General features: G+C 40.3%; 1 protein-coding gene and 1 long non-coding RNA gene across 30 annotated transcripts in view; one reads left to right on the top strand and one right to left on the bottom strand.

Moving 5' to 3' along the window:
- The window catches only part of LOC128325911 (uncharacterized), a 28164-nt gene extending 17872 nt beyond the window's left edge, over positions 1 to 10292 (top strand). The window contains exons 4-6 of the long non-coding RNA XR_008307735.1: positions 5149 to 5350; positions 5706 to 6008; positions 9443 to 10292. This is a non-coding gene — a long non-coding RNA (uncharacterized LOC128325911). The remainder of the gene's footprint in view (positions 1 to 5148; positions 5351 to 5705; positions 6009 to 9442) is intronic.
- Positions 1 to 22978, bottom strand: part of CADPS2 (calcium dependent secretion activator 2) — a 522314-nt gene that overhangs the window by 140824 nt on the left and 358512 nt on the right. For 25 of the 29 annotated variants that reach the window (XR_008307725.1, XR_008307727.1, XR_008307726.1 and 22 more), the window contains 2 exons: positions 18487 to 18507; positions 5777 to 5880 (listed from right to left, as the gene is read on the bottom strand). Coding sequence is in view for 26 of the 29 variants with exons in the window: in XM_053251802.1 (XP_053107777.1) it covers positions 5777 to 5880; positions 18487 to 18507 (125 nt within the window). In the remaining 3 variants the exon portion in view is untranslated. The remainder of the gene's footprint in view (positions 1 to 5776; positions 5881 to 18486; positions 18508 to 22978) is intronic. The other 4 variants (XM_053251792.1, XM_053251816.1, XM_053251807.1 and 1 more) reach the window with 1 other exon arrangement.

Below are 22978 nucleotides of genomic sequence, written 5' to 3'. Positions count from 1 at the left end.
AATAAAAATATACCAGATTGTACAAAGTCTTACAACTTATATATCATGTAAGTTAAGATGGGCACCTTAATTTGTAATTTCCATTCTTTTTAGAGCACAAGTGAAAATGTAAAGCAGCTTAACTCTCATCTTAAACTGAAGGTTTTTGATTTACTGAATTATCCATTGCTGAAGTCTGGATTCCATCTGCTATATGCTGCACATAGTGCCTTTAGTATTGTGCACATCCACTTAGATGCAGATATACTAAAGATACAATGCATCCATCCATCCATGCACCCACCAACTTGGAGACTGAATTTCTAGAGCAGTGGCTCCTCCAAATGTTGCTGAACTACAACTCCTATCACCCTCAGCTACAATTTATTGTGGCTGGGATTGATGGGAGTTGTAATTAAGCAACATCTGGGAACCACTGTTCTGAAGACTCTGGGTAGGAAGCTGAATCCTGAAGAATGACAACTCTGGCAACACACATGAAAAAAAATTGAACAAGGTGCTCTCGAGAGGCAATATAGGGACAAAATATGGACAGTGGTTTACCAGATTCCAGAAAATAGCGACTGTCCCTGGTAAATAGGGACAGTTGTCTTCTGCATAATTGCTTTCACTTTTAGTATTCTGGCTTGATTACATAAGTTAGAGTAAGAGTTGACAACTATATTTGCCAAGGAGTCACACTGAGAAGGTGAAAGCCAGAAGTCTGAATTTGAAACTCCGGAGAGTCACTTTCAGTCAGTACAGAGAGTACTGAGATGGATGGACCAATCATCCGACTACAGTTCCTTGCTCCTATGACTTGAGAAGTGGCAAAACACTGAATATGACAATAGCACTTGTTTATTTGACCAGCCATTTTTGATCAGTCACACCATTCAGTTGGCCTGAGTGTGGCCTGTTGACAACCCCTTCCCTTCCTCTATTATGTTTGCTCTTTCACCACACCAGGCCGGATGTAATGTTACCTCCTGCTGACTCCTCCCTCAGTGCTCTCCTGCTTGCTCCAGCCTGAAAAGCCCAGGGAGCTTAAGACTTCAGCTGGCTGAGAATTTCTGTTTTGAGAGTTGGCAGAATGCAAGGCAGAGAAAAAGCTCTTGTTTATGCTTCCCTGTTCCAAATAAGAGGGTTCAGTTATGGAAAGGAGCTGCTCTGGAAGGAAGGACATAGCTTTGGTCTAGGCTGCACAACTTTGGCCCTCCAGCAGCTGTTGGACTATAACTTCCATAATTCCCAGCCAATAGTGGGAGCTGTAGCCCAACAACGATGATGGGAGCTGTAGCCCAACAACAGATTGAGAGCCAAGCTGTACAGACTAGATGGGCCACTGGTTTGAATCCCCACACAGCAGCTCTTTTAGGTAAAGGTTAAAGTAAAATATTTGTCATCATTCAACTCTCAGGAAAAAAAGTTAAATTTAAAATTACAGACACAACACTATTAAAAAAAAAGTTCAATTTATATATTGCCTTTCATAAACCGGATTCCAAGGCAGTTTACGAAAGCTAATACAATAAAATTGCATAAAATCACATTAAAATATCAAAATCTATTAAGACCGTAAAAAAACTCCAAAGCAACAGTCATAAAAACAGCAAACAACAGCGAGCACTTGAGCCGAACTAGTTCGATGGTGAATGGGCTCAACCTCAAGCCCGTTCACATATCCCTAACTGCTGGAATGAGGTTTCTGGGGAGATTATGATGAGCTCTTAAAATGATCCCAGACTGCTCTTCCTGTTATCAAAGTTAACAGGAATGAAGTGAACTGGTTCCTTCATTGGCACTTAGTGTAAAAATAATAGGTCAGAACCTTTAAATTGACTTGTTCTCCCTCTAAGCCTTAGATAAAAGTAATATTTAAATGCAAGCAAATTATAAACAACCTCCAAACCTCTACAATATAGACATGCAGTTAGTTATCGTGAAAGGTGAGGTGGGGGGAGTGGAGGGGAAGGATATATGCGCTTTAGCAGATCTTTCTTTATGCAACCATTCCCTTGCCTTGCATTCATTACTATAAATCCTCTTTCAAATTTATATTCAAAATAAATTACAAAGCAGTCCAGGAAGCAATTGCATTCCGTTCTCATCTGTTTGTAACTATGGGAAGCAAACCTATCATGAGAAGGAATTTTCTTGAATACTGAGATATTCTCTTGACCCTCTCTTGATCCATTGGGATAAAGTGGAAAAACTGGATAGACGACAGCTATAGACACCACGTTATTTCATCATATAACAAGAAACAAAGATGAATGCAATTAGTGATTTATCACATGCATTCAAGAGGAAGAAAATAAGTCACTGTATGAGATTAAAGGCTAATGTTTTTATATTACTTCACTACTATTTATAAATTTTATATAGCATTATATAATAAGGTTTGCTGGCATCTCTGTGGTGGCTCAGCTTTGCTGATGATCTGCCCAAGACTAAGGAGGCACAGACTTTTATCCTTTCTGCATTTCCTGTTCAGGGATCCCTCAGCAAAATGGTTTGCATCCTAACAGTTCAACCATTCTCAGTGTTCTCACCAGTGGTACAGCTAGGTAATTTTGGAACCTGGACCTAATGGGATTATGGGACCCCCCTTGCATGATCATTGCACCACTTGGACATGTGTGTGCTTCTTACTCCCAATTAAGGGTAAGAAAGAGAGAGAGAGAGACACAACACATGCCCTCCAGCTCTTCATTGTGACTTTAGGCAGCACCAGATCCCCCTTAGCGTACCAGCACACTCTGACTGTATTCTATCTAGTAATCTTATTGTTGTTTACAAGTTTGTCCCAAGGGGGATCCTGTTGCGGGTTAGGATAAGGGTTGTGAGAGAAGCTGCTATAACACTACTCTCTCTCTCTCTCTCTCTCTCTCTCTCTCTCTCACCCCACATCCACTCCAGGATTCCAAGCCACAGCCTAAAATTGCTGGAATTCAGTTCTGGAATGAGTGCACTCACTCAGTTACCTGTTGCTGGACTGGTCTGGTGGTGGTTCTCTGGTTGGTCTGGGTGTGCACAGTGGCAAGCTAGGGAGGCATGTGCTGGCTGGTTCACTGTAGGCACTTGCCTGGCACAACTGCCTCTTCCTCTCTCTCACCACTCTTGCCTGTGTGGCACACCACTCAGCCTGAGAAGTCAGGGCCTTCATACGTTGGCTGGCTTGGTGTCTCTGAGTCTCACCACCAGCGGACCCTGCCAGCTGCCTGAACCTCCTTCCCTCCCTCACCCTCTTGCAGCACCCGGTTCTGCTCGCCCGCCTCTGTGCCAGCGATGTGTGTTGCTATTGATGCTAAGGACGCCTGCCTTCCTTGTACCGGAAGCAGCCTGCAGCAGCACAAGAAGGGGCAGGGCATGACGTCAGACATTGGAAACAGGCGTACTGAGCAGGTGTGCTGCTTCAGAGCGAGAGAGAGTCCAACTCCGAGTTGGACTTGGCTGACTAGTGCTTGGCCCCATCCAGCCCTGGATGCAATGTGGCCCACAGGAGCTGGGAAGAGATTGGGGCAGGTGTGCTGGGGCTGGGTGGATAATTTGAGGATCACCCAGAGACAGCGGGGGCTGAGCAGCCCTGGAGTTGCACTCTGAAGTCCCAGGGTAACAGTGCCTCTGGTTTCACACTACCTAACTAGCAATTATAGCTACGTAAGAAGAACTCATGAGTGGTACTGCCTTCTGGCTCCAGCAATGCATCAATATGTTGTATAAGGGACATCAGGGATTAAAAAGGCTTGATGTTCACTATGATAAGCTCTGCTGGACTAGGACCCGGGAGACCAGAGTTCAAATCCCCATTCAGCCATGAAACTAGCTGGGTGACTCTGGGTCAGTCACTTCTCTCTCAGCCTAACCTACTTCGCAGGGTTGTTGTGAAAGAGAAACTCGAGTATGTAGTACATGGCTCTGGGCTCCTTGGAAGAAGAGCGGGATATAAATGTAAAATAATAATAATAATAATAATAATAATAATAATAATAATAATAATAATAATGTATTTTACAGTCTTTGTGTCTGCCCGCACTACAGCCCAATGGAATCGGTCATGAATTTTCTGATTTTACAGACAATGCTAAGATATGCTCAAGGTCATTCAAGGACTCCTTAGTAGAGGTGGATCTTAAAGCCACTTCTCACAGTTCTAGGTTTGTCTATCCATGTGTTCAGATTCAAGAAAGAAGAAACAAGAAGAAAGACTTTACAGATAGATCTGACAAAAATGTCATCCATGAACAGAATTGATACCATATGATCAGACAAGTTTAACTATCCCATGCATGAAATGGTGAAAACAAAAATATACTGTCTTACCTCTTTTCCCTGAGGGAATCCATAATTTTGGAAGTATTGTGAAATAAGAAAAAAGGTCGAATTGTTAAAACGTGGGTTTGAAGCCAAAAGATAGAGGCTGCTATCTTTTTCTGTCACTGACCAAGAAGAATTCTTTCAAGAATTAATGTTTGGAGTGAGAATTAATACATTTTTAAAAAATCTTATTTGTCAGAATTATAGTCCAACCTTCTTGAAAACAGTTAGAAATAAAATGCCAGATATTATAGTTTGATTTATTTTTATTGCTAGTAAAGAGGAAAAATATTTATCAACATGTCAGTTATGGGGTTAAACATAAGAAAAAGATAGTTCTTCAATCACTATTTGATTTCTGGATTCTTCTTGGACTTTCCTTTTAAAAAGTTTTATTTAAAGCACATTCTCAGAAGACAAAATCCACATATATATTTTATTAAGTAATTATTTACAATGTATCACAGTGACAATACTAGTGCAGAATAACACCCCTTGGGAATTCATTTCAAATTATTGAAGCAGCTGTTTCTTCACTATAAAATAAAATATCCATAACAAGTTCACACATGACAGATGTAAGCTAAAATCTAGAATCGACAGTGTGAGGTAAAAGCAGATGTTTTGAATGATCATATTTATAGACATAATATCTTAGTTTATCACTTTGTATGCTTTTGCAGGAAAATGATAAAGGTTTTAATTTTAAAATATGAACTTCCTTTCAAGTAGTTTTAAGCATCATTTAAAAAAACAGTGGATAAGATTTAAAAATGCTAAATATTAATGTATGTTTATAAAGCCTATTTGTTCATTTTTAAAAATAAAGTGCACTTTTCTTTCTTGTAGAACTCACTGCATGATGTACCTGCAGCATGAATGATTTAGAAATTTCTCCAGCATAAGCCTCACTGAAATAAATAAGACTTGCATTTAAGAAGAACATCTATTCATTTGCTTTCCACTTACTTCCGGGTGGATTGTACCCACACCTTTGAAAAGGGCAAATTAATAGTAATTATGTCTTGTGTCAGCTTTGAAGAACAGCAACGTAAGCAAGCTTTTCCCTTTCCATCTGTAAAATCTATGAATGACTGTGGCAGATATAAGGCACTTCTGTTTTATGTCACTTTAAAAAATCAGAAATGAGAAGTTGGAAAAATAATTTGCATTAGCCTGCATTTTTCATGTGATTTTTGCACCAATGGCTAGACACATTTCTTCCTTTCCCTTCTATTTTAATTGGTATTTATTTTAAAATACTCAAACCTGAAGCTTATTCAAGGGAATCCAAGTACAGTTTTATTTCACTTCACGTTTCATAACCTTCAAAACTATTACAGCTCTGAAAATGTGAATTGCCTTTAACATATGTCAGAGGTTTTAGCTGCAATGTTTCTTGACAGGATTGCTTCACACCGAGGCTGCACAGGGTGGCTATCAAGCATTATTGTACAGCTAATACCGTTATCCTCACCTCTGAATGGTGCTCTTCATTCTGCTGCAGAACTTCAATGCAGAGCTCGGCTAAATGAATAACCTCTTCCAGCTTTACAGAAGGAGATGCTTGATTCAGCGTCTCTGTAATGAAAAGGAATACACAAACCAAGATGATTGCAGCTAGGAAATGTGGAACGGGAAACATAAGAAGAATTAAAATGATATACAACTGGATAATTTCAAAAGAGTGACATCACCTAGCACTTCAGGTATGCTTTTAATGCAAATGATTGTGCTGCTGTTACGACTAGACTGCAGATGTACATAAAATATTTCATCTGCCAAGAAATTAGAGGTTACTGTGAGCCCTTTCCAATTTAATACATGAGAACTAACAGGTGCATTTGCAGTGGCACATTAGATGCTCAACTTCTGCAACAAGTAGGTCCTAATCAAGGCTAGATGTACAAAGCAAGTGGAGGCCAGTGACATATTTCCCCCTTTATCACACAATGTCTACCATTTTTTCATGTCGTTGTATTCCATTGGTAGAATTCACGGTTTTCTGGCAGCTAAATTCTAAGCATGGATAATTGGAAAACAATACTAGGTTTAGCTCGATCTAAATAATGGAGAAAAACAGCGCTGTATGATTCATTGACTCTTTCAAGCCCTTGTACACATCACAGTTGGAAATTATATTAAGTCAAAAGTTTTCCTGCCAAAATAGGAAAAAATAAATAAAAGCCAGCAATGTTTAAAAAACAAACTTGAATCTCAAATGAAAATCAACTTCAGCTTTAAGACATAAACTATGAAAAACTCATTTTGGAAAATGGGAATCTAAAATGCAGGAGGAAACATTTTTTTAAAAGATATGAAGCTTTGCTTAAATTCAAATCTACCTGCTGGATATGCTTCTGAGTAGGCAGAAACATTAACTGATAAACACAATCAGAATTATTACAAAGATGGGTGATTTAAAACACAGAATAAAAACCTCAGAAAAGTATTATTTCACTAGATATTTGCAGGTTAGAGATCTGCTCTAAATCATTCTGCAGCATTTTGCCCCCAACCTCTTCACACCACTTTTCCACCAACAGGGCAGTCATCTTGTCCTTAAGAGGCTCTGTGTAAAGTTTTCTTCTGTGTCACATCTCACCTGTTCTGCCTGCCATATATCCTACTCTCCAGGGACCCACAGATCCTCCTGTCTCTAGCAGCCATTTTTCTTCTGAGCAAACTGTCCATTCTCTTCCCCCTCATTTCTACTGCTTACCAACATTCTATCACTCAAACCCGCAACCACATTAGTAAGAATGGTTAATGTTTCTTGATATCATAGCAATTCAACTAATACCATGAATGGATGTGTGTTGTGAGAAAGCAAGACAGATGCAACTAGTTTTTCACTACACAGACACACAGACACACAGGCACCTGCTTGTTTCTTATATATGATAATAGTGATATATCTATATTCAAGCCATATTCCAAACCAGAAAGATTACACTTGGCACATGTTTAGCTCATTTACAGATAACCATGGGGAAAAATGTGACTCCCCTCTATCCATTTCAGAACAATGCTGTTTTACATTGAGCCTTTTACAGGAGTTTTACAGGAGTCATGTTTTACAGGAGCCTTTTCAGTTGTGGCCCCTCGGTTTTGGAAAGCCTTCCCTGAAGAGCTTCGCCATGCTCCCTCCCTCATTGTTTTTTAAAAACAACTAAAAACTAATCTTTAAAAAGAGGCTTTTAAATGTGTCATCTTTGGTTCTATCTGGTAGGTTCTTTAGTTTTTATAATTCTTAATTTTTAGCTTTTTAAATAACTTTTAATTTGAAACATTAAATAGCAATGGTTATTCTGATTGTGGTTTTAGCCTGGACTTTTAACTTGTTTAACTTAATTTGGTTAATTTTCTTAGTTTTATATTACATTGTATCTATTTTATTGTTGTGAGCCACCCCGAGCAGTAGTGCACTGGAGGAGTGGGATATAAATAGTGTAAATAAATAAAAGATTAATAAATTACATTTAATTTTCACTATGTATCACACAGCTAGGGTGTGGTGGGTTCAACTTTTGTTACTAAGAATCTGGGGAGTGATTTTAGACTATCCAAAAATTGCAAGTAGATGGAGAAAGCGTTGCTTCTAACAGTTTTTCACCAACATTCTCATAGAGGAAAACTGAAATTCCACCGAATACAACCAATTTCCAAATCTGGATTTTTATGAAATTTTGCATTTTCCAAAATTCCAAAGTAGGTTTTTTGAGAGCTACTTCTACCTCAAAATTACAAAATATTAACATACTTTTCTCTAAGGGAGCGAAGCGTGATTGTTAATCATAACATAGCTGGGTCATGTGTAGCAGGACATAATTCTTAAATGTAGCACCAACACTTGCTAGATGAATAATATATAAATTAATACAGAAATGATTACACCTTCTGGTGTGTGTATTACACACGTGTGTGTGTGTGTGTGTGTGTGAGAAATAGAAAAAAATATTTAAAACAGAAATGCTCTTTTCTCAACTTGAAACATTCCCCGCCCCTTCGAAACATTCCCCTGCTCCACTTGTTCATAAATGATCTAGGAGCTGGGGTAAGCAGCGAAGAGGCCAAATTTGCAGATGGCACTAAACTATTTAGGGTAGTAAAATCCACAACAGATTGTGAGGAGCTGCAAAAAGATCTCTTCAAACTGGGGGAGTGCGTGACAAAATGGCAAATTCAGTTCAATGTATGCAAGTGTAAAGTGATGCATATTGTGGCAAAAAAAACCCAACTTCACATATACGCTGATGGGATATGAGCTGTTGGTGACTGACCAGGAGAGAGATCTTGCGGTGGTGGTGGACAGCTCACTGAAAGTGTTGATGTTTATTTAAAATACAGTCAATGACCAGACAATATTAGTAGCAACAGAAGTCAAACAAATCATCTAAGACTTTAAGGATGCTTAAAATAACAATAATCCAGTTAACTCAGGTTGTAGCTTATAGAAAGCAAAACAGTATTTTGCAACATTTAAAGAAATGACATCCTTAATATCAGATAATAAAATTTGCAAATAGAAAGCATTTAAGTGCCTTGGATATTTTGACAGCAATGGTAAAATTAATCGAGCCAGAGCATTTCTATAATATGTACAGTACAAAACAACATGAGCAGAAAATTCAACAACCCCAGCTCCACATGGGCAAACTCTGGCCCCATAGGGGACCTTTTCGAATTTGCCTTCAAGAACAGCTGTAGATAAATTATTAAATCTAACTAATGTCAAGGCTCTTCTTAGCTTGGAAACCATGATGGAATATAAATAACTTGCAGGTCTCAGCAGAGAAGAACCACTGCCAAGAAAAACATCTCTTGGCAAACTGGCTATATCCTCTTGGAGATATAAATCTATCAAACGTTGCACAACTATTCTGCAATTTTCATAGCCCACTAACAGTAGAGCCTCACTTGAAAACCCAATGTAGGGCAGCTTAATCTCCAGTGCTTTTTTCCAACTTGACTTAAAATTATTGGCCAGCTGAGAAGTGAAGTTTAAACCAAAACACAAATGTGCATTTCCAAATCGTAGTCTCCATTTTAAGAAATCTCGCCTCTCTGAGAAGCACTGACAAGGGAACACATCGTGCTACCTAAAAAATGTTCCTTAAAGATCTCATTTGTACTTTTTCAGTGTCATTAACAACACCAACTGTCAACAACTGGGCTCCATAAAGAAGTTGTGACCCAACTTAAGCCTGAAACAGTTTTAGCGCGGCAGGAATATAGTGGGCCACTCGGAAGCTATAGAATGCCTGGACAGCCGAAGCTTTGAAGCAGATTGGCAGATGTAATTGCAATGGGTTTTCCGCTTCCCCGAGGTCTGAAAAACTACACACAAGTATTTGAATACCATGACTTGTTCTATCAATTGCTGATCTATCATCCATGTATGTACTTTTGGGCATTTCATAAAAGGAATAATTTTGGTCTTCTCATAATATTCCTCCTCTTTACAATATGCTGCCAAAGCATGAAGTGACTGCCTCAGGCCTACAGGCGTCAGAGGCAGTAACACTGCGTTGTCCGCATATAAAAGGATTGAAATATGCCTATTTGCCAATTTAGGTGGGGGGAAAAGACTGGTTACTTTACCAAGAAATTAACAAATTAATATAAAAATTGAAAAGCGATGGCGCTAAAATGCAACCCCGTCTAACCCCCTTAGAAATGAGGATCTCTCTTGTGAGCTGCCAACATATATTATACTGAACCATCACATGAGAATTCTCATGCAGCTTAAACAACAACTAGCCGACCCTGCACAGAGCATCTGTGTGCTCCTTGGGGCTGGCGGTTCCCCCTTCCCCCCACCTACTGCCCCAGTCTCCCCTGCCCGCCTCTTCTCACCCCTGCCGCCTGCCCAGCTGGGCTCCTCTCGGCAGCGCGGCTCTGCTGCCTGCTGCTTCTTCGTGGTGGCCCAGTCGCCGCCTCACTGTGTCCGGACTGGGCCCGTGCGGCTCCAGGCAGGCTCCTCTCGGTGGTGTGGCTCCGCTGGCGCCTCCTCTTCCTGGTGGCCGCTGGCGCCTCATCCTTCTGGTGGCCGCTGGAACCTCCCCACTGCCTGCTTTCTTTCTCCCCCCCTCCCAGTGACCAGTCCTGGGCCTGCTTCCGCTGCCGCATCCCCACACATTTCTGCCTGCCATGCACATCCAGCCGGCTTAGCTAATTAATTATATAGATAGTAATAGTCTATCGATAGAGGAATTTTCCATTTTATTCCAAAGTCCATCTCTTGCAATTGAATCAAATGTTATCATAAAATCGATAAATGCAGCATATAGAGCTGTGCCAGGTCCAATGTTATACTTCCCTATCAAATGTTGCAAGGCTAGTATATGGTTAATCGTGGAGCATCCAGTTCTAAAATCGGCCTGCTCCTCTGCTATGATCTGTTCATCCTCCAGCCATGTAATCAGCTTCTCATTAACATGCTTTGCATAAAGCTTGCTGACTATACTAAGACTGATTGGTCAATAATTGGCTGGTAGTTTCCTTTTGCCTCTCTTATATAATGGAAATTTAGTAGCCAAACCCCAATCTTATGGGACTTGGGCAGTTGAATCTATATATGTAAAAGGTGAGACAAATACTGGTATCCACCACTCCAAATTGCTCTTAATAGCTTCTACAGTGATCAAATCATATCCAGGGGCTTTGCCCAACTTAAGCTATTTAACTTTTGATTTTGATTTAACTTTCCAGATACAGGAGATGAAAGAGTTGACTCAGTGCACGGCAGATGTGAAAAATGATAATTCCATGCTAGGAATCATTAGGAAGGGGAATGAAAATAAAAATGCTACTATTATAATGCCTTTATACAAATTTATGGTGCAGCCACATCTGGAGTACTGCATACAGCTTTGGTCACTGTATCTTAAGAAGGATATTGTAGAACTGGAAAAGGTGCAGAAGTGGGCAACCAAAATGATCCGGGGCCTAGAGCACCTTCCTTATGAGGCTAGGCTACAGCATCTGGGGCTGTTTACCTTGGCAAAGAGGCAACTAAGGGGAGGCATGATCAAGATGAATACAATTATGCATGGAGTGGAGAGGGTGGACAGAGAGAAATTTTTCTCCCTCTCTCACAACACTAGAACCAGGGGTCATCTCATGAAAATGAAGGTCGGGAAATTTTGGACCGACAAATACTTTCCCACAAAGCACACAATTAATCTATGTAATTTTCTTCCACAGGATGTGGTGATGGCCACTAGCTTTCATGGCTTTAAAAGGGGCTTAGACAAATTAATGCATAGGTCTAACAATGGCTACTAGTCTGGTGGCTGTAGGCCACCTCCAGTCTCAGAGGCACGATGCCTCTCAATACCAGTTGCAGGGGAGCAACTGCTGAAGAGAGGGCATGAATATACCTTTTGCCTGTGGGCTCCCAAGAGGCATCTGGTGGACCACTGTATGAAACAGGATGCTGGACTAGACAGGCCTTGGGCCTTATCCCCAGGGCTATTCCTGTGTTCTTAATCATCCACTTTTACTGCACTGAGAGGAAGATCCAATGTTTAGATACATTGGAGAAAGAGGTGGGAAGAGACATTACCTTATAGCAGGCATCCCCAAACTGCGGCCCTCCAGATGTTGCTGAACTACAACTTCCAGCATACCCAGCCACAAAAAATTGTGTCTAGGGATGCTGGGAGTTGTAGTTCAGCAAAATCTTTAGGGCCGCAGTTTGGGGATGCCTGCCTTATACCATTTGCTATTTCTTTGGTTTATTAAAATCGAGACCTCTCTCTCTCTCTCTCTCTCTCTCTGAAAAGTGAAATAAACAAATTCCATGACAAGACAACTGCTCAGTCTAGCCCTAACAATGGCGTGCCTGACACTACTAAATAATACTTTAAATAAGAGGATATGCTTATAGCAAAATTATTATCACCTTTTGCCATGAAGAGGCAAAAAGACATACTTGGGAGTGAGGCTCTAAGTAGTGATTGTCACAGGAACTAGCTGTGTATAATTGGTGGCCTCTGATGATTTTGTATGCCCATCAACAGACACATTCATTAAGGCCTGGACAACTATTGCAGTACAGATCAAGATCAAATATGCATGCCGATGCTAAATCAGGGCAATAATTTGTAGCCTAAAGCTTTGATAGATTTTCCACAGACTTCAGTACTTAATATGTATTGAACCTTTATTGGCATGCAACTCTTCTAGCTGCTGGGCAGCCAGAGCAATTTTAGGTTTTACCAGAAACAGGTTCACTTTTCCAAACAGCAGCAGTATTGCCTTACAGAACAAAGTGTATTCATTTTGTTTTTTCAAAAGTGCATTTTAACATCAATTTATTTCCAAGTGTGGTAATGTGCAATGGGATTTTTCAGAATTAGAAACACAGAAATTGATGTAGTTATTAAAATAGTTATCAGTATTAAATGTAAGAAGGCAATCTGCTCACTGGGAAACTACCTCTGTCTGAAGGACAACCATTTAAAAAAGTACCAATAAAGGGATGAAATGGCTGCTTCTGTTTTGTTGAACTGATGGTGGCTAAGCATCATACACAGGACAAATTCCTGCTTATATGAACACAGCAAGCTTGCAGTACTTGAAAATCAACACAGGAAAGCCTTTTGCTCATATGTGCCAACTATTGTGCTGTTAGATGAAAATCAGTGTCCAATAAAAAGATATTTGCTAGTGGGCAATTCACTGATTTTGCCCTTTGTTCTTTCAGTGAAATGAACATACGCTAAGAGCTTTAAATTACAGGAGAAGCCCTCTCACCACATGTACAAATGGCTCTACTCTGCCTTCAGTTCAATAGTGCTTGTAGTGCTCTTGTTTTCCTTCAGATAAGTCCTTGTGAGCTTGGAGGACATTTACATGCAGCCATTCTTTTTAGAAAACTTGTCTGTAAAAGACCTCATTAAAGAGGTACAAGCTTTTGAGCAACTGGTCTGGATAGAAGTCTCTCATTGTCCTTTTTCCTGGCCATAGGTCCACCCCCTTTCCTCTTCTATGTGAGCCTCTCTCTTTTAATTTGTTTTGCAATGCATTTGCACCACTGCACTCAGCATCTTGCTAATTTCGTCTAGAAGCAGAAGCTTTAAAAACTGGCAATGTCATGATCCTCAATCCAAATATATCACCACCCTGTAATTATGATTATTATGAATATTTATATACTGCTCTTCATGATTTCTGTAACTCAGGAATGTCACAATAGTATTTCAAAGGGCCCCTCCTCCAACTCCCCCTCCCACCCCCAGTAGACTATATCAAACTGGGGTATATATGGGTATGTAGACACATTTAGCACTGCTGTGTCACTTTTGTTTTTAAAACAGCCCTGGAATTCTGGGATGAAGAAGATGGGAAATGTGCAATGATTAATTCCAGATCAGGTGCACATGACTATGGATGGCTTTGTGAGCTTGCAGATTGTTGAATTTCTGCCTGGACATTTAATATAGTAGCTGGCATTTTGGAGAAGTACTGTGCCTTGACTAGACACAGAGTATTCTCTCAACAGTCATTACTTCTTAAATCATAAGCATCAGATAGTAGCAGAATTTTTGGTATTCTAATATTGGTGCTCTTTCAACATAATACACAAGATAATCTCTGAACAGGAAGGTGTGCTTTCCATTGTTTCCTTCCATTTTTAAAGGGATATTTTCATTACTTATCCCCTCCCATTAACACTAGGACTTATTCTGGAGTAAGTATGCCAAGGACTGCACTCTTACAACACAGAAGAAGCTCAGCAAACCAGCAATCTTTGCTCTGAATGAAGCTCAGGTTAGATACATGTCAGCTTATAATGGTGGCTCAGCTGATCCATACAGCTAAGAAGGAAAGTAGGTAGCCGGATGGGAAAATATTACTACTGGAAAGAATCTGTCAAGCTGACATGTATCTAACATGTGCTGTTATGTGCACATAACATGTGCTGTTATGTGCACATTACTGTGTTATAATGGGGACTTTAAAGGCTATTACCTCAAGAAATATCAAATGGATTTTTTTTCAAAACAACAAAGAAGCATTCCAGTATGGATCTGATTTTTTGGACAGATTTAAAGTGGACATGGAAAAATAAAGGTAGGTTACCCCAACAGAATATATTTCAAAAGTGAAGTCTTCTTCTTAGGAGTCAATTTTCAAATTGCTTTATCTTAGTCATTGCTCATTGGATCTTCATGAAATTTGGAGATACCATAGCACTTGTAACCTAGTTACTCCATCTCATATTTCAGGTAGACTGGACATATGCTTTGGATTTTATGACCAATAGAATGTTTAGGGCTTACAATGGTAGAACGTAGGTATTACATTTCACCTTAACTATACATATAGTTGACAGGGTTGTGATAAAGTTCTGATGTTTCAGTTTCTAGACATTTTTAATCTTAGTTGATCTTAATATTCCAAGTCCAAGTTTTTATCTTAGTTGATCTTAATATTCCAAGTCTAAAGCAATGCCATTGCTCCCATTATCTCCACTTTCACATTCCACAGACACAACGGAAAGAAATTTGTGGTTGGCATGCCGAAAAGTGAGCTCAATAATAATAGTGTGTCTTCATGTGCAAATCTGTCAGAATTATGCATTAAAAATCCTATATTCCACATTTACTCAATATTGGGCATATTAGTCTGGTCCAAAATATGGGAAATTGGGTGGAAGTTTCAATTCCTTTTACAATTGTACACATGTGTGTTTGTGAAGAACTTGGACAAATTCATATTATAATACATTTCTAGAAAACTTTGAAAACATGGCTCACGACAAGAGATAGAAAGATCCACTCTTGACATGAGTCAGGGTAATCTCTTGATTGCTCGCAATGTGGGAAAGAGAAGCAACTCATGAAAAGTTTTGTTACTGTGTAATGATAGTTATGTAAAGTACCTCCAACCAGACAAGGATGAGGTAATAAAAGACCAAGAATCATGGAGACTCTGGAGAGCAGCAGAGGTTTAGGATAGGGAGATAGTGATTTGCAATTGAGTATTTAAATCCCAGCCATTGAGAACAGTGTCACATTCAGACTCATTGTGATTTTTAGCTTGAAGGTGGAAATTGTTCACAGCTGTTAATGTTGTTCTTGTAACCACAAGGATTATTAACATTTTATTTAAAGCTGAGGTTGTTGAAATTTTGTGAAAGTCAGCAGTTTAGAGACCATATTGCACAGTCTACTGTGTGAACCTATCCATACAGCTTCTAATATTGTTTCTTTGTAATACTTCATCATGGACATCTAAAAAAGAATGCATGATTTGTTTTTCTCTGCTTTGAGATGCTCTCTGTTCCCAGGGAAATCAGTGAACATTACAAGGGAGACATGGAGGCAGAAGAAATGCAGATCTGGTTCCTATGCTATTAAAAGCAAATAGTGTTTAAGCTTGTAATTTAATTTTCACCAGGATCAAAATGCTTTGAAAAGAACAAAAAACCTTGTTAGAGAAACCATGCCTCTCCTAGGAAGGAGGAGAACTGGGAGCACAACCCTGTCAGCAGTTCCCTTTTCACCACTCCCACAAATATCACTCAAAGCTATCACATCACCACCTAGCTTTCTTTGAAAATGGAAAGTGACCTTAACCTCAGGAACATCACCAAGGCAACCCTTCTCTTTGCTGAGGCTCTTGTCATTATTCTGTAGCACCAAGAGTCCACACACACATACACAGAAAAAGGATTCCATTGTGCCAGGCACTGCATGTACGTATGACAGAAGTGAGACAACGATAAGTATCCACTGTAAAATGCACTCACACAAGTGTGTGTGTGTGTGTGTGCGAGTGTGTGTGTGCGTGTGCGCGCACACACACACACTGCTCTCCACTTGACACATGCCAGTCAACTGAGCACACTACTGCTCCCGTTCTGCTCTTTTCACAGACCATGCTCTGGCCACATGAAAAATGCTGTGCCCTTCAATATTTGGAAAACTGAAATCTTGCTCAACCTCAAAATAAACCAAAACTGAACAACTTTCTAGTTGCTACTAAGAAAAATGCTTGGCTCCTGAAATGACATAACAAATTGCACACTCAAATGTACCCAGAGGGACAAAGTTTAAAGAGCTACATCATTTACCATAGACAGTATCTCACCTTGATGAATCAAATTTGGGGCAAGAGGAGTGAAAATTAGTCAAAGTCATTTTTCTTTTCTTTGTCAACCTAATATCTACTTGTTGCTGTCATTACATAGTGCAGAGGAGAAAGTGTCTTGATGTAAGCAAATAAAATAACTTGGCCTGTCTCTGAATTGATATTGGATGGACACACAGTTGCCTGATTCAGACATGAGAACTGTACCATGTGAGTCTAATTATGATACCATTAGGTCAATGTGGGAAGGAGGAGGATACTAGCATTTAAGTTAAATTAAGTTTCACAGAGGTCAAAACTGGAAAAATGAACTGGTATAAAATTGCTCATTATACTTCACAATCCTTACTATATTTATTTTTATGATAATCCAATGAGCTGGATCAGGCTAAGAGAAAATACCATCTGGACAAGTTCATAGATGAACATAGCAACCTTCCACCTATTTCACTCTATGGGCCACCATTAACACCAGTCTTCAGCAATACCACTGATTCAGTCCCATTCCCAGGGACTGAATCACTTCAGAAAGCAGATGGGGGAAATCAAATGTTTGGATATTCCATGTAAAGACATTCCTTGCAAATTGGAAGTTAGCATGTCCGGAAGGACAGTTCTAAGCTCAGCCTTCTTCCTAACATGCTAGCTTTGCACTTACATTTTAGTACTCAGGCATATAATGTGAACTCCTTATACAAACAATTATCTGCCATCTTGATTTAAAATGGAACTTTGCATTCCTTGTACAGACCACTGCAAAAATTCTCTGAAGCTCAAAAAATGACAGCACTGGAATCACCATGTCTATGCTGAGACTACAACTACAACTATAACAATGAGCCCCTGGTGGCGCAGTGGTAAAACTGCCGCCCTGTAACCAGAAGGTTACAAGTTTGATCCTGACCAGGGGCTCAAGGTTCACTCAGCCTTCCATCCTTCCGAGGTCGGTAAAATGAGTACCCAGAATGTTGGGGGGCAATATGCTAAATCATTGTAGAGCTTCCAGCTATAGAGCGGTATATAAATGTAAGTGCTATTGCTATTGCTATTGCTAACTGTTTTGAAAACAGAAATGTGTACTCTACCCACAATATAAACCAATTACCTTCTTCCCAGGACTGTCCTGCAAGTCTGACAAGGGGCAAGTCTCACTTCAAGATTGGCTCCAATGCCCTTGAATGTACCCACACACAGTGTCAGAGAAATATCAAGTTCAAGCTTATGCAGCCGTTTTGAAAACAACAGACATGTAATGAATGCTAGTAAGGCTACTACTCCATCCCAGCCTACCCAGCTGTTCTGGCACTTTGTGATCCTCTTCTTCAAGTTATTTGAAAGTCGTGCGTTCCCACTCTCCTTTGCTGAAGTGCCAATCGTTACAGATAGTTTTCTTTTGAAACAGCAAACAGGCTATCCTACTACAGCAAGATTCTCCTCCACCGTGAATTGCACAAGAATGGGTTATTTACTCCACTGGTGTTGGTTCTGGACTGCAACAGCACTAAGAATAGAATCATGCCCCCGCCGCGCCCAATAACTGCAAAGACTAAATTATCATCACCATACTGAAATAACCCAAATGTAAATATCTGAAGAACACTACTGATTACCAAATTAGCTGGTTCCATCACATTTCCCCTCATTACCCATCCATTACTCAACGGCAATGCCTCAAATGTAAACCGCCCTGAGCCATTTTTGGAAGGGTGGTATCAAACAGATAAAAACAGACAGCTCTATAAAAGTGGAAGGCTTTTGCTTTCCCCAATTTGCCTATGTAGAGCCTTTAAAAAAAAAAAAAGGTAAATTTTAGACCTAAAGCTCTTGCAGTGAGCCTTTAATTGTTCATTTAGAGAATAGTACATTTTAAAGAAAATGTAAACAGTATACAATATACTAAAGTACCTTGTCTTCACTAATCAGGCTCGCAGTTGAATACTTTAGATAGAGGGACTATTCTACCGGGACCATACAGATACATTTTGATACACATTTCCCCACTGTTGGTTACAAACTGTTAAATACACAAACACATACTGGACACTTTAATACAAGCATGCATACAATTAATGCAACAGTCACCTGTATCCTTTTCATTTTTTGCTTAAATGTAAAAGAGTAAGGTGGGGGAGAGAAAAAAATAAGAAATTAGTTCATGTTCACCAGTGGTGATTAAATTAAAATTTGCAAAGATTTGTGTACTTCAAGTTTTATTCTGGCAAGGACAAATACATATGAAACACTATCCCTCTTCAGACATTATAGAGTGCAGTGGTGCTGCTCATGGGGGCACCGCTGCCCCCAGTGGTGGAGAGGGAGTACTGCCCCAGAGCTGTCACTCATTCCCTCCAGCTAACCACTCATGATTATAGCTCAGTTTTCTGAAGAGAGAAGCACCGTAGATGGCCAGCACTTCCAAGAGCAGTAATCTTGGGTGATTCAGATTGCTGCTCATGGAAGCGCCGGGCATCACGGTTATGGCGCTTCCCCGTTCAGACAAAAGGAGCCGTAACCGTAAGTAGCCAACTGGAGGGGATGGGTTAGATGTTAGCTATTGCTCAGGGGTGGGACTTCCTTCCTGCTTTCCGAGCTGTAACCATGAGTGCCTGTGCACTCGATTATGTCTGAAGAGGGCTACTCTCTTTCCTGAATCTAAAAAGGAACTGAACAAATCATTTAGCCTCCAAATAGACAATAAGAATTATGTTTATTACTGAAATCATATCGGATAAGTCAGAATAGGTAGAACAATAGATGTCTGAGGTTTTATTTTCCATCTAATAGGCAGTATATTTTTTCAAATGAGAAATGCATACCTTCGTAAGAACATTTTTGTAAAAGGTAAAGAGATATGAAAACCATCTTTCTGATATTACTAGTTAGATATGGTTTTATGACCTGAATAATTATTAGAATAAACTAGGCACTACAAGCACAATCTAAGAAAGTTAAGCACTCCTTTTTATTATTTACAATTTTTGGCATTATATGGTTTACAAACATTTCCCCCAGTTTTTCCTCTTCCCTCCGCATACCCTCCCTGTCCTTCCTGAGCCAGCCAAGCCAGCCTCCCCTCTCCACCCTGTGCTGGTTGGGAGGAAGTAAGAAAAGAAAGGAGAGAGAGAGGGAAAGAGAAAGTGGGAGAAGGAAAATAGAGGGGGAAAAGAAAAGAGACACACACCTTCGCATCAATAAATATGGGTAAGTTGAAAGGGTTCTTATTCCATGAATAATTCAAGGAAATTGTCCCAAATTTCTGACCATTCATCTGGTTTATTTGCCTTGATAAGGGCCCATTTTTTCATGGGCTGCTAACTCAAGCAGTCTGTGCACCCAATTCTTGGTGGATTGGGTGTTTTTCACTGCCACAGAATTAATCGCTTAGCAACTAGTAGACCTCTCCATAGCCATTATTGAGAACTTGAATTTAGTCCCCAATCAGCCGGGATATATGTGAGTATTGCATTCCTTTAAAAACCATTCCTTTAAGAATCAATTTAAAAATCAACAGAAGGATGGTGTTTAAGACATGCCAATGATATTGGGACAAACTTCTACTGGCATGTTCCTGATGAACCAATACCTGGTTAACCGCATGAGCACTTCCCAATGACTGACTAAGCCTCGGCCAGTTATCTAACTTGCTATGGTAACGTATGCTATTTGATGAAGTACGGCAGGACTCTGGATACCCTCCACTAAAAATACTGAAAAGCTGAATTTGCAATCTGTGTACATTATACTTACTAAGCAAATGTACATGTGTTTCCTTGTTTCGAATAAATGTATTATGCTTCTGCTAGTCATGAGCAGAAGCAAAGCGCTATTGGAGGGCTCTCAAGCCCAACCTTACTGACTACTAGTCACCCACATCTTTACAGCCATAAGGGATGGAAACTTGATTTATGAAAAAATTGAAAGCTTGAATTCTGAGCCCAGTGACACATTCTGCATATTTTCTGTTTCCCTGGAATCACACAACACAGAGTCCTGAGTACAAGCAAGGAAGTAAGTGATGAAACAATAACCACAATGGCTGTGGCAAGATGGAATTCCATCCAATTCAATGCCTAAAATGAGTGGAGGAACAACAATCATCAAAATGGAATATCAGAGTTCAACAAGACAAGGAACATACTGACAATTTTAATTTTTTATTGACAAGTTTGATTTTTTAAAAAAAATCTTTTGAGTAATAGAAGCTGCCACCTTCCAATTTTCTAGTTTATAAATAGGTACATCTTTTACTAGAGAAGAGGCAAACAGTTACTTTGGAGGACGAGACTCATATTTACAACCCAAATAAATCTGCTTACTGTAATAATTTAACCCCTTTAATGAGTCATAAAGACATTAACTTGAGTAAGTTGCAACACAATTGTTATGGGACTATCAATATGGAATTCCTGTTTCCTTCAAGAAAATGCATTAATTAATAATTAATTATTATTATTATTATTATTATTATTACATTTATATCCTGCTCTTCCTCCAAGGAGCCCAGAGTGGTGTACTAGACCGGTAGACCGGGCCTCCGGCGGAAGTTCCATCAGGCGTCCTATCGCGCGCGCGCGCCCAAGGCCCCAGTTGGGCCCGAGACTTTGCCGAGAGAGGAGCTCTGTTCGCGAGCTCCTCTCTTTTTTGGAAAACAATGTGGTGAGCACTCGGGGGGGGGGGGGCGGGGGGGGAGGGAGGGAGGGCGGGCGGGACAGCAGTAGTTTACTTTTGGCCCTAATCCGCTCGCGGGGTGGCAGCAGGGGCGGCTGGTTTCCAGCGCCCCAATTACATAGTAGAATACGGGCGCTGGAGGGGGCAAAGAGGCGGGAGGGGTAAGCAAGCCCTCCCTCCCTTAAAGGAAGACCCCCCACCCGGACCCGAACCGGCCAGGTTCGAACCGGTCTGGACAGTTCGGAGGCCTTTAGAATGGCCTCCAGACCGGTTCAGACACACCCCTAATCATGTGCCCATATAAGCTGCTGCTGCTGCCTCATGCAGAACAGAGGTGTGGGAGCCAGGACGTGCCGTTAGGCCCTAGAAATCCCACAATACACCGCATGAGTGCACAGTGCATTATGGGGATCTCTCCAGCAATGAGCAGCCGCCTGTCAGTGTGTCAGCACCGGCTGAAAGCAGCCAATGCTGACACACATAGGAACATAGGAAGCTGCCATGTACTGAGTCAGACCATTGGTCTATCTAGCTCCGTATTGTCTTCACAGACTGGCAGCGGCTTCTCCAGGGTTGCAGGCAGGAATCTCTCTCAGCCCTATCTTGGAGATGCCAGAGAGGGAACCTGACACCTTCTGCTCTTCCCAGAGCGGCGGCTCCATCCCCTGAGGGGAATATCTTCCAGTGCTCACACTTCTAGTCTCCCATTCATATGCAATCAGGGCGGACCCTGCTTAGCTAAGGGGACAAGCCATGCTTGCTACCAGAAGACCAGCTCTCCTGGTCTTGTGGCTGTTCACACGGTCAAGTAAACCGTGAGGTAAAACTAAACTAAGGGAGTGCTCACTCCCTTAGCCTTGTTTGAGAGGCAGGCTCTCTAGCCGGGTTTGCAGCTGAGGTGCTTCCAGAAGCTGCTTGGCTCCCAGCAGTTCTTACAGGCAGCCAAGTCTGGGCTTGGCTTCCTTAGCTCGGTCTTGGTTGCTCGTGAGAACAGCCTCATCATCTAGCTAGAATCATAATACTTCCCAACTCCATAGAAATGCAGCTTTAGTTAGGATGACTGCTGTCTCATTCTTCTAAAGTTTTGGAGTATATAGGGAATGATATATTTATTTCACCTGTAAACAAAGAGTTTCACATAGAGATTACTTTGCTGACTTTCAAACCAGCTTGGGTGACTTCTTTTTAAAAGTTTCTATTTTTACACCAATTATTCCAAACAAGCTTGTTAAAAACTCAAGATAATTGAACAGCAAGAGCCCCTGCTGCAAGCATGCCTACGATGCTAGCTGAAGGTGAAAAGGTATCTTTCTCATTTTTCAAAAGATCTACATACATTCTCCTTCATTTAAACACAACATGATATCTTAATTAATTATGATAAACTGGTTACTAAGGTGCCTTCATGTTGTTATTCCCATGATATAATATTGGTTGCTATAGTGATGAGATGGCTTTTTTTTTGTTAATCACTCAGGAGATTGGTTAACTCATGTTTGTCTGTGATCTTGGGAAGAAAGATAAAAATAAGTTAAAACAAATCAGTAAATACACGACCACCTTTCTTTTCTCTTGCTTTTGCTACCATTCATCACTAAATATCAGTCATTTTAAAAATAAATATAGTAGACTACTCTGAATGCATATTGCAACCATCTATGCAATAGTTTCCTTTGTATAAAATACTGAATCTAAGTAACTCAGCCAATGATTATTTCAGTACTAATGCTCAAAATTTCTCTCCTCCCTCCATTTAAATATTTGTTGTACTTTGGAGGAAAAAAAAATATTTACGGTTCCTAGAATTTTTTTGAAATAGGCCACTGAAGTCTCAAATAGTAGCCCAGTGAGGTTATTGTTAGCAATTATCAAGCCAGACTCTTAGTGCTTTCCACTCCATCTTTAA

Source organism: Hemicordylus capensis, chromosome 5 (genome assembly GCF_027244095.1).
Source record: "Hemicordylus capensis ecotype Gifberg chromosome 5, rHemCap1.1.pri, whole genome shotgun sequence".
Lineage (NCBI taxonomy): Eukaryota > Metazoa > Chordata > Lepidosauria > Squamata > Cordylidae > Hemicordylus > Hemicordylus capensis.
The sequence above is the reverse complement of the archived record's forward strand: the minus strand, read 5'-3'. Positions and strand labels throughout refer to the sequence as shown.